Source organism: Chiloscyllium punctatum, chromosome 10 (assembly GCF_047496795.1).
Source record: "Chiloscyllium punctatum isolate Juve2018m chromosome 10, sChiPun1.3, whole genome shotgun sequence".
In the NCBI taxonomy this organism is placed as follows: Eukaryota; Metazoa; Chordata; class Chondrichthyes; order Orectolobiformes; family Hemiscylliidae; genus Chiloscyllium; species Chiloscyllium punctatum.
In genome coordinates, this window is record NC_092748.1 from 6,519,793 (window position 1) to 6,532,502 (window position 12,710).

At 44.1% G+C, this 12,710-nt stretch overlaps 1 protein-coding gene and 1 long non-coding RNA gene across 2 annotated transcripts; both read right to left on the reverse strand.

The window, feature by feature from the left end:
• Window positions 1-800: 800 nt before the first annotated feature.
• LOC140481840 (uncharacterized) lies at window positions 801-5,208 on the reverse strand. The gene is made up of 2 exons (XR_011961617.1): window positions 4,829-5,208; window positions 801-938 (listed from the first exon to the last, which is right to left on the reverse strand). It is a non-coding gene; the product is annotated as an uncharacterized lncRNA (long non-coding RNA).
• A 5,217-nt stretch (window positions 5,209-10,425) lies between these two features.
• On the reverse strand, window positions 10,426-12,670 carry twist2. The gene is made up of 2 exons (XM_072578387.1): window positions 12,132-12,670; window positions 10,426-11,005 (listed from the first exon to the last, which is right to left on the reverse strand). The coding sequence occupies exon 1, from the start codon at window positions 12,641-12,643 to the stop codon at window positions 12,143-12,145; it is 501 nt and encodes a 166-aa protein (XP_072434488.1). The 5' UTR covers window positions 12,644-12,670; the 3' UTR covers window positions 10,426-11,005; window positions 12,132-12,142.
• Between the last annotated feature and the right edge of the window lie 40 nt (window positions 12,671-12,710).

Here is a 12,710-nt window from a genome sequence, read left to right on the forward strand (position 1 = left end):
TAGATGCATTAGGAGAAAAAAAAATGATGACGCTACTGCAGTTGATGTGCATCTGGACTGTTTAAAATTTACAAAATGCCACATCATAAATTGGTTAGGGAGATAAGAACCCATGAGATTACAGGAGGAGTGGTTGTGTAGATACAAAATTGGCAAAGAGACAAAAAGTAGAGTCTAGTGGTGAGCAATTGTTTTCATAATGAAGAGTAGTGTCCCCAAGGGGTCAGTGTTGCAATGACTGTAGTGATGGGGTTTGATGAATATATAGATTAATCTGACGTAAACTGTGGTGTCCCTGTGACCTCAGTGGTCAAAAACAGCTGCTTCCCTGCTGTTATTAGAGTTCTGAATAGAGCTCTCAAATTTTCCACTTAATGTTCAAATCCAAAGATGTGCAGGTCAGGTGAATTGGCCATGCTAAATTGCCCATAGTGCTAGTTGCATTAGTAAGGGGTAAACGTAGGGTAGGGGAATAAGTCTGGGTGGGCTACTCTTCGGACGGTCGGTATGGACTTGTTGGGCCGAAGGGCCTGTTCCATAATGTAGGAAATCTAAACTGAGCAATGTTGATCTTGGTCTTTGTGCACCTTGTCTGCAGCTGTAACATTGTATTCTTAGCTCTGTTATGTTACCCTAATGCACTTTGTATGGTATGATCTACCTATTATGCCTACAAAACAAAACTTTTCACTGTACCTAGGTACATGTGACAGTAATAAATCAAATCAAATGTGTTCCAGTAAGACATTGAACCCTGCTCCCACTCCATACCCTCACCACAGAGGACAAATACCAGTAAATGTCTGACATGAGCTTTTATCAAGATATTACGAATCCATACAAGAGTGCGATCAAACAACACTGCTCTTCTTGATATGTTAATGATCTGTACGTGGGTGGAGGGAGCATCATTCCATAATTTATGGGTGACACAAAACCTGTGAACAAAAAGAATGATAATAACTGACATAAATTAGTGAAATGACAAAATGTAATTGAATGCAGCAATGTGTGAAGTGAGGCATTTTGGAAAGAAAATTAAGAGAGACAATGTAAATTAAGTTAGTCGTAGAGTCACTAGATTTTTACAGCGCAGATTTATTTGATATTAAAATTACACAGGAACTAAGAGGCATGTAAATTCACATCTACTAATCTTTGAAGATGATGAGAGTTTAGTTAGATTGTTAAACATACATCCAAAAATCATTGGCTTTACAAATAAGGGCACAGGTTATAAAAGCAGGGAAGCTATGTTAAACATTTACAGGTCACTATTAGCTCTCAACCAGAAAACTGTTGCAAATTCCACAAACCACACTTTAACGATGATGTCAAAACCTTGAAGGAGCAGATGCAGAAGAGTTCTTTTAGAAAAGTCCCAGAATTCATTCATAAGGTACATCAGATATGTGCACAGAGTAGAGAAGCTGAGATGGTTGTCTTTAAGGAGAGAAGGTTAAGAAAATTTTGATAAATAGAATTTAAGCAGTTGATAATATACCTGGGAGAAATGTTTCCACTGGCTGGAGGATAATTAACCACAGGACACATTGTGGTAATTGCCAAGAGTAAAATATGGAGTTACTGTTTAATGTAATTTTTTGTTATGACATGGAACAATCTACCTGAAAATAAGGTCAAAGCAGATTCAGTAGCAAATTCCAAAATGAATTTGGACATTGAATGGAAATATTTTTCAGGGCTATGAGAGACAAGCAGAGAAGTGGAACTAATTGGATACCTTTTTAAAAGAACCACAGAGACAAGATGGACAAATGTCTTCCTTCTGTCTTAGAGTCATAGAAATGTACAGATGTCCAACCTGTCCATGCTGACCAGATATCCCAACCCAATCTAATCCCACCTGCCAGCACCCGGCCCATATCCCTCCAAACCCTTCCTATTCATATCCCCATCCAAATGCCTTTTAAATGTTGCAACTGTACTAGCCTCCACCACTTCCTCTGGCAGCTCATTCCATACGCGTACCACCCTCTGTGTGAAAACGTTGCCCCTTAGGTCTCTTTTATATCTTTCCCTTCTTACCCTAAACCTATGCCCTCTAGTTCTGGACTCCCCGACCCCAGGGAAAAGGCTTTGTCTATTTATCCTATCCATGCCCTAGTAAGCTTCTGTGATTCTATATTGTAGATGGGTTAGTTTATTAATTGAAAATATTAACATTTTGAACAGCAGAGATTGAAAATGATCCTAAAGGAATTCCAATGCTAAATGTTGACATGAAAGTGTGACAAAATAATAACAATGGCAATGGATGTCTATGGCTAGTAAATTTACACATGGGCATGGTTTTTGATAAGGTGTAGAATGTATATTTTTAGATCAAACAGTATGCAGGGTTATGGGTAATATAAACTGTCAGTGTCTGGTTTGCATTCTGATGGAGCAGACACATATTGGTTGCAACTGGAGGAATGAAAATCAGAGAGGGCTGTACACAGATGATTCACACTAAAAATCACTGGCTAAGCTTAAACAGTGAAAACATAGCACTCCAGATATATAATCTAACCCTGTAATGTAACCCTGTAATTTATTGCATTATGAAGTAATGAAACTGAATATTAAAGGCAGATTAAACATATAAATTGGATAGTTATCCTTTAAGTGCATGGGGTTTGCTGTGAACAAATCTTTAACTCTGTTTGATTTACCATTTCTAAATTGGCAACAGCAATATGTTGCATTACTAGAAGGTGTTGTAACAAATCTCCCTAAAATGAAGTGATTTGGTGATTTGCAGAAGGTGATTGTGAAATCAATTTGTCCCAGAGAAGTAAATGAGATTTTTAAAAAATATATCTTGGCAGGGATTCAAATGTTAAATGGTGAATCTTGCGACGAGATTGGCAATGGTTTGGAGTGAGGAAGGTGACAATCAGTACAGATTCAGGTGCTCCAGTGCCTTCCAAAGTAGTTTTCTTTGTCTTAATAACAGTGAAATTTTGTTTTCCTTGCAGATACACTGGCTCCACATGTAATTGGAAGGAAGTCCATTATTAACAACCAACCCAAGGGCACACTTCCAAAAACAAAACTACCTGGGAATTAGAAAACTGCTTGCCCAATAATGAAGATTACATTTAGGATTACCAGTACAACATAGTGCATGTTTAATTTTGAAAGATCTGTGCTCGGCTGAAATGAAAGTTGCTGCAAGAATGGTAAAATTCGATTATTAATTTTCAACTTCCCTCATCTGACTTTAATATCTGGGGCTTTTTTGTCAATTAAAGAAAGCAAAACATTACCTTAAGCCCACACTGATCACCTGGCCACTGTTGGGCCAGTTAATTGAGGATGATTGAGGACGATCAGCCATAATCATAATGAATGGTGGTGCAGGTTCGAAGCACAGAATGGCCTACTCCTGCACCTATTGTCTATTGTCTATTAATGGCACCATCAAGACACAAAACTCAGCCTGAACTGAAATTAACATATCATGAAAATTCCTAAAACCAGATCTGTGCCTGTTGCTCGATTCACACCCTTTGTAGAAGTTTCACACATTAGGTTGAATATTGCAGATTATTCATCTTGAAACAAAAAAGTAATGTAAAGGATTATAATACAGACACAGTCATTGTTTTTCAGACAGTAATATAAAACTGAACTCTTTTTCAGACAACAGGTTTTGGGCAGACAGACACAGGGAGAAGAGTTATGAATTTGAAACAGAAGAATTGAAAGCCTCACTGTCACTCGCCATGCTTATCCCAGCCTCTCAAAAAACAAGTACCCAGACATAGAACAAAATGGATAAACGTCCATTCACCAAGAACTCAAAGAATTACATGAATTTTGTTACTGTTGAAGATACGAGTCTCAATTTTACTTTAAATTATCAGGTTTAACTTGATTTGGAGATGCCGGTGTTGGTCTGGGGTGTACGAAGTTAAAAATCACACAACACCAGGTTATAGTCCAACAGGTTTAATTGGAAGCACTAGTTTTCGGAGAGCTGCTCCTTCACCAGGTTTAACTTAACACCCCAAATGCTCTAAGGACTTTTAAAACTGCATAGTCTTGATCTTCCTTTTGTGCCAGACACTCTGTCCTTTTTAAACTTTATACTTGTGTTTGTGAGGGCGTTTAATGTTATATTTCATTATTTATCTTTAGCGGTTAAAATTCCCCATTCTGTCACTCAAGGATACCTTTTACATTGCTCTTTGACTCTGAACCAGGGAACTAAATTTTAATTGAAATCTGATAAAGGATAAAAAATACATTTAAAATCCTAGTTGTGGACAATCGAGGGAGTGAGAATGAGTGGCCGCGGCTTATACCTCCCTCCCACCAGTTTGTAACAAAGTGAAAATTTAAAGGGGATGCAAAAGCGTGCCCGGTAGCAATTAGCATCCAATACTGGCCCTTAAAAGGAATTGAAAAGTTCCCGGTTACTATTCGTTGTGACCGGAGCCACCTGCCGTGAGCAAGCTGACTCTGGTGAAGTCTGATAAATTGTTCCACCCGAGTTCCCTGGAGGTGCTGCACAGCCTCCGAGATATCTGTTTGGCACTGTGACATATGCAGGAGCTGGGCAGGATGTACAAAGGTGCATTTGAACAAACTAAACCCTGAATAACCGAAACAAAAACACAAACTGCTGAAACACTCGCAGAGAGAGAAAAAAACAGCTCACTCACCTGAAACAGTCCGTTTCTCTCTCTCCCTCGCTGCTGACTGGGACAACATTTCTAACAGATATATAGATATATAATGTGTCGAACATTTTTGTTCCATTTATACTCTCAATCGCTTTATGAAACCATTGGAAATAATTATATTCCATACGTACCGTCAAATATACGTGACTAAAGGCATCAGCCACTTGTACTTTACAAATGTTACTGTGCCAATCCACTGGAGGCAATGGAATGTCTAAGTTTATGGCAGGAAAGCGGATGATAAAATGTTTCTCTCTCTCCATCGGGGCCGATTACAGTTTTGGGATCCTCGTCCAAAATAGAATTTAACCCTAAACGGACAACTGAGCCTTGGCTTTGGAGTTGGTTTCCCTGGAAATGAGTGCGGGGGAGTGGGGAACATTGCAGAGCAATCAATCTGCTTTCTGATCGACATCACAGGGGGACGCAGCTGGACTGGAAGCAGAGAAGTGCGTGTGAAATGGGAAATGCCGGCGCGGCGCGGCGCGGAGCGGAGCTCTCTGCAGCTGTGAGCGGCCACTCTCCAATCCAACTCCCTCCCACTTTACCGTGAGGCTGGGCCGACCAGAACACGCCTGCCCCCACCCCCACCCCCACCCCCTCCCCAACTCAAATAGCTGCCCTTGCTCGCTCTTTTACCCGGGGCACAGAGTTTAAATTGCAGAATCGCAGAAGGACAGAGGGCCTGAATCAACGAGCACCATCAAGATAACATTTTGTCTGTCTATCCTTCCCTGGATATGGAATCAACAAAATATTTATCATTTCGGGGGTGGGGGAGGGAGCAAAATCTAAATTCCTGGCGTGGGTATGTGCTTACAATAACGGACTGTAATAATTAATTTATCTTCAGGGAAGTAACAACGTCTAATGACATCGAAATTCTCTTCACGCCTGACTGATTTCCACGATCTAAAGTTGAAACTTCCAGACAACTGCTCCCAACATGTGCCGTTTTTAAATTGGTCGCACTTTGCCCTCTTCGGGACCATGTTATACCCCGGTGTACGGACCCCAGGGTCCCTCTGTACTGTATATGTACATTCCCCTCTAGGCTGGTGACCGAGAGGTTTCCCGAGTTGCACGGGCGGCGTGTCGACCCGAACTCAATCACTCCCCGTTTACACACGTTTCTCGGGAACCCGGTTTAAGGTCACCTCGGTTATAATGTGTAAGTGTCGGTGGCAGGGGATAACAATCAGATTTGAAATAACCAGTGCTCCGCTGTGTATGAATAGGAACGGCATTATTTTATCACGCTTCATCAGAACGAAGTTGATTTAACTTGCAGCATTCCCTTCAGCTGTATTGAAACACGTTAATCAAAACTGTCCAACACAAATTATCAGTCGATGCTAGTTCGAACTGAGAGCTGCTATTGGGGACAAAATAAATCTTAAAACATGACAGCGCGTATACCTGAATAGGCAGCGCGTCCGTATGGAACAGCGTTGCATCTAAATGTTGACACGGCCCTTGACTGTTTCACAGTCAGAAATAAAAGGGACGGTTTAAAAGCATTCAGGTGTATTAATTGTCAGAGAGATTTGCATCATTATTCAGACGAAAGAAAACCTCCCCGCTTTTACACAGAATCCCTGAACAGATCGCCGTGAAATTCCCCTGCTTCCAGACTGACAGCATGGTCCAGGGTTTTAGTTTGGAATTTGGGAGTCACAATGACAGCCTGTAATAATGACTTCTGAAGGGTACGCGTGTTCGCGGGGGACAGTCTGGGATCAAAGCAGCAACGATTGGTTATGTCCTCTGCGTTCTCAACACGCGAGGAACCGAAGTGATGTTTAAGGCATTTTTTTACTAGCTGTCAGGTTTTGCAAACTCGGCCACTGTCATTTCGTTGTGCTTGTAGGCACTGTCTCTCGCTCTGTTGTCGATCATGTTTTCATCTTAAATAATTGTGGAAAGCCGGGGGTGGGGGGGGGGGAGCTGAAATGACAGTGCCAGGTTACAATGTGGAACAAGTGTTTACAACTGCCTTCAGGAAGATTCAGTTGCCATTAATGCCCACTGAGTATTTATTCCAGTGTATTTATTCTCACATTGAATGTAGTTTTGGTGAGAGCGAAACTCGAGGTGACGATATGGTTACCGTGCCATTTAGAAGGAGGAGTAGCCATTGGGATCTGTCATCCGTGACCCGAGCGAGTAACCTACAATGGGAACAGACGTGTGTAATTTGAGGTGGAGGAGAGTTGCGGAATGGTTCCGTACAGTAAGCTAAGGGGCTGCTCAGTACTCGCCGGCCCGAGGGTTATCATGAACACAAAAACTAATCATGTCTCGATGTCATGAACACACTGGGATCGAATTCGCCAAGTCCATTCTCACCGGGTTGAAACTTCCCTCACACTTGAGTGAAACCGCTCCCTTCCCGTAGACGAACATCTCGCGTTGCACTTTTGCAGTCTGAGACCCCGGATTTGTTCCCCTTGCTGTAAGGATCAAGGTTGGTGAAGAAGTGTTCAGACCTGGGATTTGTTTAGATCTGGTTGGCAGATCCTATTCAGCTGCACACTGGTAACAGACCATTTTGTTTCGTTGCTGACCATTTGCCATTCGGCTGGAGATGCACATTCCGGGCTCCGAGTTGAAAACTTGAGGACCGGTGTTGGGCCCACTTTCTCCATAACTAACTTGGTGGCGAAAGAAGGCAAATGGCGAGGTTTGGATGGGTTCATGGCTCAGCGCCGAACAGAAACCTCCCCAGCACCGATGTGATTGCGTTGGTGATGGGGATCGATGGGGGCAGAAATTGCCCCAATTTTTTTTTCACCTTTATGGGAAGGACCTCTCAGCAACACGATCTCGAATCGGAAGGGAATCGCCATTTGATTTAAGTCTTCATAATTTGGAAACATACATTTTCTTTTACATGTGATTTATTTCGACCCAGCCGATGCCCATTTTGCTCCTTAATTTAATTCAAAGTCACGACTAGATCTTGAACTGAGGTGATTGACCTGAAATTGACAGTAGCGTTAAATCACTCCAGAGACATTGCTTCATTCAGGTAGCTTTCCGCGGGGAATGGGGGAGGGGTGGTGCGGGAGGGAGGGGGGTGTAGTCGTTCAAACTGTAGAGCAGAATCTGAGGTGTCCCGGACCCCAGACAATCCCACCTTTACTTGCTGAAGGTGAAGGGATATCAAATGACATAAGTCGGAGACTCAGTGACCACTTAGCACAGGACGGGCCAGGAGGCAATAGAACTTATCCTGTCATCAGGGACAAGACGGGAATATTTATATTTACTGTATATAATAATATGGAAGGTATCCCGAGCTCAGGAAGCCTTAGCTAGCCCAGTTGGAAATGCAGGTATCTTATCCTAGGCTGGGAAAATAAATCATTGCGGCTGGGGTGGGTGGGGCTGACAGCAAAGCCATATGTTGACCCGCTGGAAGACACCGGAGACAGCGGTACTGTCCAAACTCAGCCAAACATTCAACTGGAATTCGATGTGAATCAACCTAACGCCACATCAAAGTATTCTAACCCATCACCAGGGGAAATGTTTCATCACACACAGTGGGGGGTGCGGGAGTGAATCGGAATTGTCAAAATGCGCGGTTTATATTTGGGCCGAAAGTCTTCAGGAAACTCACTGGTCGCCGAAGACTCTGGAGACGAAACGAAAATATCCAGGAGCTGAAACGGGCAAAAGCAACAGACACGTCACATTTCACGCGGTTTGATTGGTCAAACCCCGAGGCCGCCGAGGCTTCCATTTTGACTTCCACCATTGCACCTGATGGACAGAGACAACCCCATCCTCTCGGTCAGTCCGACCCTGTCTACCCCCTCAACCCCCTCCACTCTACTCCATCCCCCAAATCCTTCCCCAGGATAAGTCCTCTGCTTCTCAGTCAGGAAACGGGAAGGTGGCAGGGGGGTGGGAGGAGAGAGGTCTTGGCCATTGAATTCAACAAGGAGGCTTTGTTTGGATTCTGCTGTTAGTTATAAAATGCTGGTGACCTGTCACTCGATGTTTCATGGGATAAAACAGCAAAAGGGGCTAGACGATTCCGCTCGCGTTCAACCCGTGAGTCAGGCTTTGGGATGGGAGAATAAAACAGTGGATGGGTAGTAACGCAGGCGTTTGGAAAGGGAGACTTTCCCCCATGTGAGACCCGGTGACCATACTGACCCTGGAATCGTGTCCAGCCACCTCCCCAGTGTGCTAATGAAGGCAAAGGGGACTAGCTGGCAAACCAGGCAACAGCGAGAAGTGGAGAATAATAGGATTCAGTTACAAAAAGCTCGCTGCAAAAACGACATGAAATGTGGGCTATGAGATTGTAACCGACGACCCTTAAAGGCTCCCAAGTCAAGGCGGTGTTAATCGGATGTTGAACAGTGTGTGGGGAGGTGCAGAGAGATCAGAACTCTTAACCATCCGGAATCAGTCCCCGCCTGTATTTCAACTCGACTCGGCTTTTCCTCATTCCCTCACACAGAAACAACTGTCATTCGAGTTGTCATTAAATGGTTAACTTGGGTCTACCTGGAGTAAGTCTCTGACAAACCCTGGCACACTCACTGGACTCTTATAGATATGAAAGTTCACCTTTGGCCAGCTCCCCTGTCGACATCCACAGTGTTATGTCGAATGTAGCAACATTGCTGCCAATCTGTTCCAGCCCAGAGAGACCTGCAACAGATTCACTAATGACCTTAAAGGCCGCTTTGTTTCACAAGGCGCCTACATTACCATTTTTGTTTTATTGCGGATATATGTCTCGTTATCATGACATTTTATTGCACAAGCTTAAAATAATGTAAGTTCCCTAGAGCGAATGCACGTTTACTCTGTCTCTCACTCACACACACACACATTCTCAGCGAAATCTACACGTCCCACTCCAAGGCGCGTTCACATCCCAGTTTTAAACTTCCGGACTTTAAAAAGAAACTAGCCGGCGAGAAACTGGCCGGCCAATTTTCGGAGATGTAGCTCAATGTTTTCTGTGCCCTTGAGATTGAATACACAGTTCGAGTTATATGAATGGGGTCGGTGCTGAGCTCCCAGCCCTCTCGTTAAATGTTACATTAATCAACCTGAACAAAGCTGTGTTCTCCCTGTTTCTGTTTATCCAGCTGATTCCTAAACGGTGATCGACTTGATACATCGATGTCCCGGATGTAGAGAACTAATTGAGGGTTATCCAGCACTGAAGACTAACACTTGGGGATAAGGCAGCTGTCTCTCCCGCTGGTTAGCCTGTTACCTGCGTTCTATTTTCCTCATTAACCGGCACTGATTCCACCCTCCCCCACCCGGGGTCCGGGATGGTTTGTTGGTTATCTGATGGTGCTACACATGTCCTCAACACACAAATAGGGACATGTGTATGATGGAAATCTGACAATCCCTTTGTCTGTGCATACAAAAGAAATCCAGAAATACACAGTGTCTGATCTAAGTCAATTCAAATCATATTCCTTTTGTCAGTTTGAAGGCTTGTTTGTCAGAATTTGCTTATATTTAATCGGGAAGACGAAATGGTTATATATTTCATATATAAACATATGACGGGGTGAATCGTCATGATTCGTTTACCGAGAGAGTAACTTACTTTGTTGAAAATCATGCAAGCCCTATTCCACCACCACCGTCACCACTCTCTCTTTCTCTCCCTGATGATTACATAGGGCCAGTTCTGACTCGCCTCTTGAAGGAAGTAACATACAATTACCCCGCACACTCATTCGGTGGCAAAACTTTAATAAATAAACTAGCAAGATTTACACGCGATAGAGAAGGGCTAACAGTGTGAATGAAGCTTTGCATATTCCAGGGTTACTGAGGGCGAGCATGCAGTGACCAGAAGTGCCGATATTTTAATCTCTCTTTCTCGTATTTTTGCTTTTCTCGATCTGTCTTGGTCCAAATTGTCTCGACGATTAACCTCAGAAAACGACTATTTTTTTTAGAAATTCTAAAGCATAAAGGTGTGGAAAGATCCCAACACGTCCATTTCGAGCGACCGTCCTGAGTGCAGACATTGTCACTACCGTGAGATTGACCGCACACTTATCTCTCGCGCTGCCGGGCGATGTTTTACGTCTGTTGTTTTGTTTTCTGTGTGTAGAAAAAGCAACACTTCTTGCTTCTTGTTGTTGGAACCTTTCGAGTTACTGTGCAGTCTAGGAGGACTCTTTCTGAGAGTTCACAGGGAGTATCGGTTGAGATGTGGATGAGATTTCTTCCTGGCCGTCTGTAGGAAGGGAAGGGAAGGATTCTCACTGAACTCCAGCCCCATCGAGGGCTCCAACGACCTTAAACGCCTGTCAACACACGGAAGAGGAAAGATTACTTTAACCACTGATCCCCACCCTTCAACAAAGTGAAACAGAAAATACAAAAACGCTCACCAATATCTCAACACCCCACTGCAATCCGAGTCAGGGGGTCTGACTAGGAAATGACCCTGGGAGCATGGTAGCAGGTAGCACGTCTTTCACTCCCGATTCACTCCAGTGGGCTGCTTTAACTCAACTCCCTCGACAGGTAGGTTTATAGAGTAACACGCGCAAAGGAACATGCTGCTTGCCAATTGTCAGGATGGTAGAAATGTCAGATTATTCCAATTTCATCCAGGATATATATTCAAGTAAAATTTACATTATGAAGAAAGACAAGTTTTTAAAAATAGTTGTTTATTAAAGTAGTTTATAACCTGTTACACTTGCTACTTGAAGAAGTATGATCGTTAGTCACTAATGTTGCCCTCGCTTTTCTGTTATCGTCCTGATGGGTACAATAGAATTCACCTTCACTTCTCCTCCGATTCATCATTAGAAATATCCTAACTCAGAAAACAGCTGCAAGATTGCTGGCGTTTCGACCAGCGCTGAACTGTATTATTCTCATCCAAATCAGAGCGAATTCTAACCTTCACAAAACTCCCACGTCCCCTCGGCCGAAAGACCATTTGCCCCGGTCTTAATAGCCTCATAAGTCTTTAAATCCCAGCCTTATAAACATTGTGAACAGGAGTAATCCCAACTTCCTGCCCAAGACAGACACTACAGTCGGAAATAATATTTGAATGTGTCATTTGCGAGGGCCTTTGCTGTTCGATGTTCCGAGTTTAAAAACCGAAAAAAAAACCCAGCAGGAAATGTTGGTGGAGTTAATGCAAGGATTAAACTCGCTCAGTGAATGGGGATCAGGCCTGGTTCACAAACAGGCCAGGGACTAGGTTCCACTAGCCCGCTTTCCCACTCTTAGAAACACAGACAGACAGGAAGACATAGATATAGACACAGACATACACAGATGCACACACAGACACAGACACACAGGGAGACAGGCACATACACAAACAGACAGACGGACACACACACACAGTCCTAGTTTGACAGCTTCCCAGGGCAGACTGGCGATCGGGCTGCAGAAAGAAGCACATACCGTTTTGGACGCTAATGGGTAGCGGACATGGACCAGGCTCCCTCCATTCTCCACACGGAGAAAGCGTAGCTCAGTCTCTCGTGGGCCACATAGCTGCAGCTCGTCATTTTCTGATCCATCTCGTCGCTCTGCAGGACCTGATAGAGGAAGTCGATGTACCTGGCGGCCAGTTTGAGGGTCTGGATCTTGCTGAGTTTATCCGAGGGGAGGGTGGGGATGATTTTCCTCAAGGAGGAAAACGCCTCGTTGAGCGACTGCGTTCTCTGGCGCTCTCTCACGTTCGCCAGAATCCTCTGGCTCTGCAGTTCTTCGTAAGACTGCGAGCTCGGGCTGGATTTTTTATTCCTCTTGCCGGGGTTCGGGCTACCGTCCTCGCTGCCCTTCTTACAGTACCTCCTCTTACTATCGTACCGCTTCTGCTGCCTGTCCGCCTCCTCCTCGCTGCTGGCCAGGCTGCCTGCGGGAGAGACAGGCAGACTGCGCGGGCTCGCCTGCATGATGTCTAAAGGCATGCCACACAGACCCGGGGAAAGGGGAGGGGGGGGGGAGTTGGGAGGAGGTGGGGGGGGGGGGTGGGGG

Bases quoted from the DNA above. Each gene is read 5' to 3' on its own strand.
- twist2 (XM_072578387.1), bottom strand. From the start codon at position 12,643: ATGCCTTTAGACATCATGCAGGCGAGCCCGCGCAGTCTGCCTGTCTCT.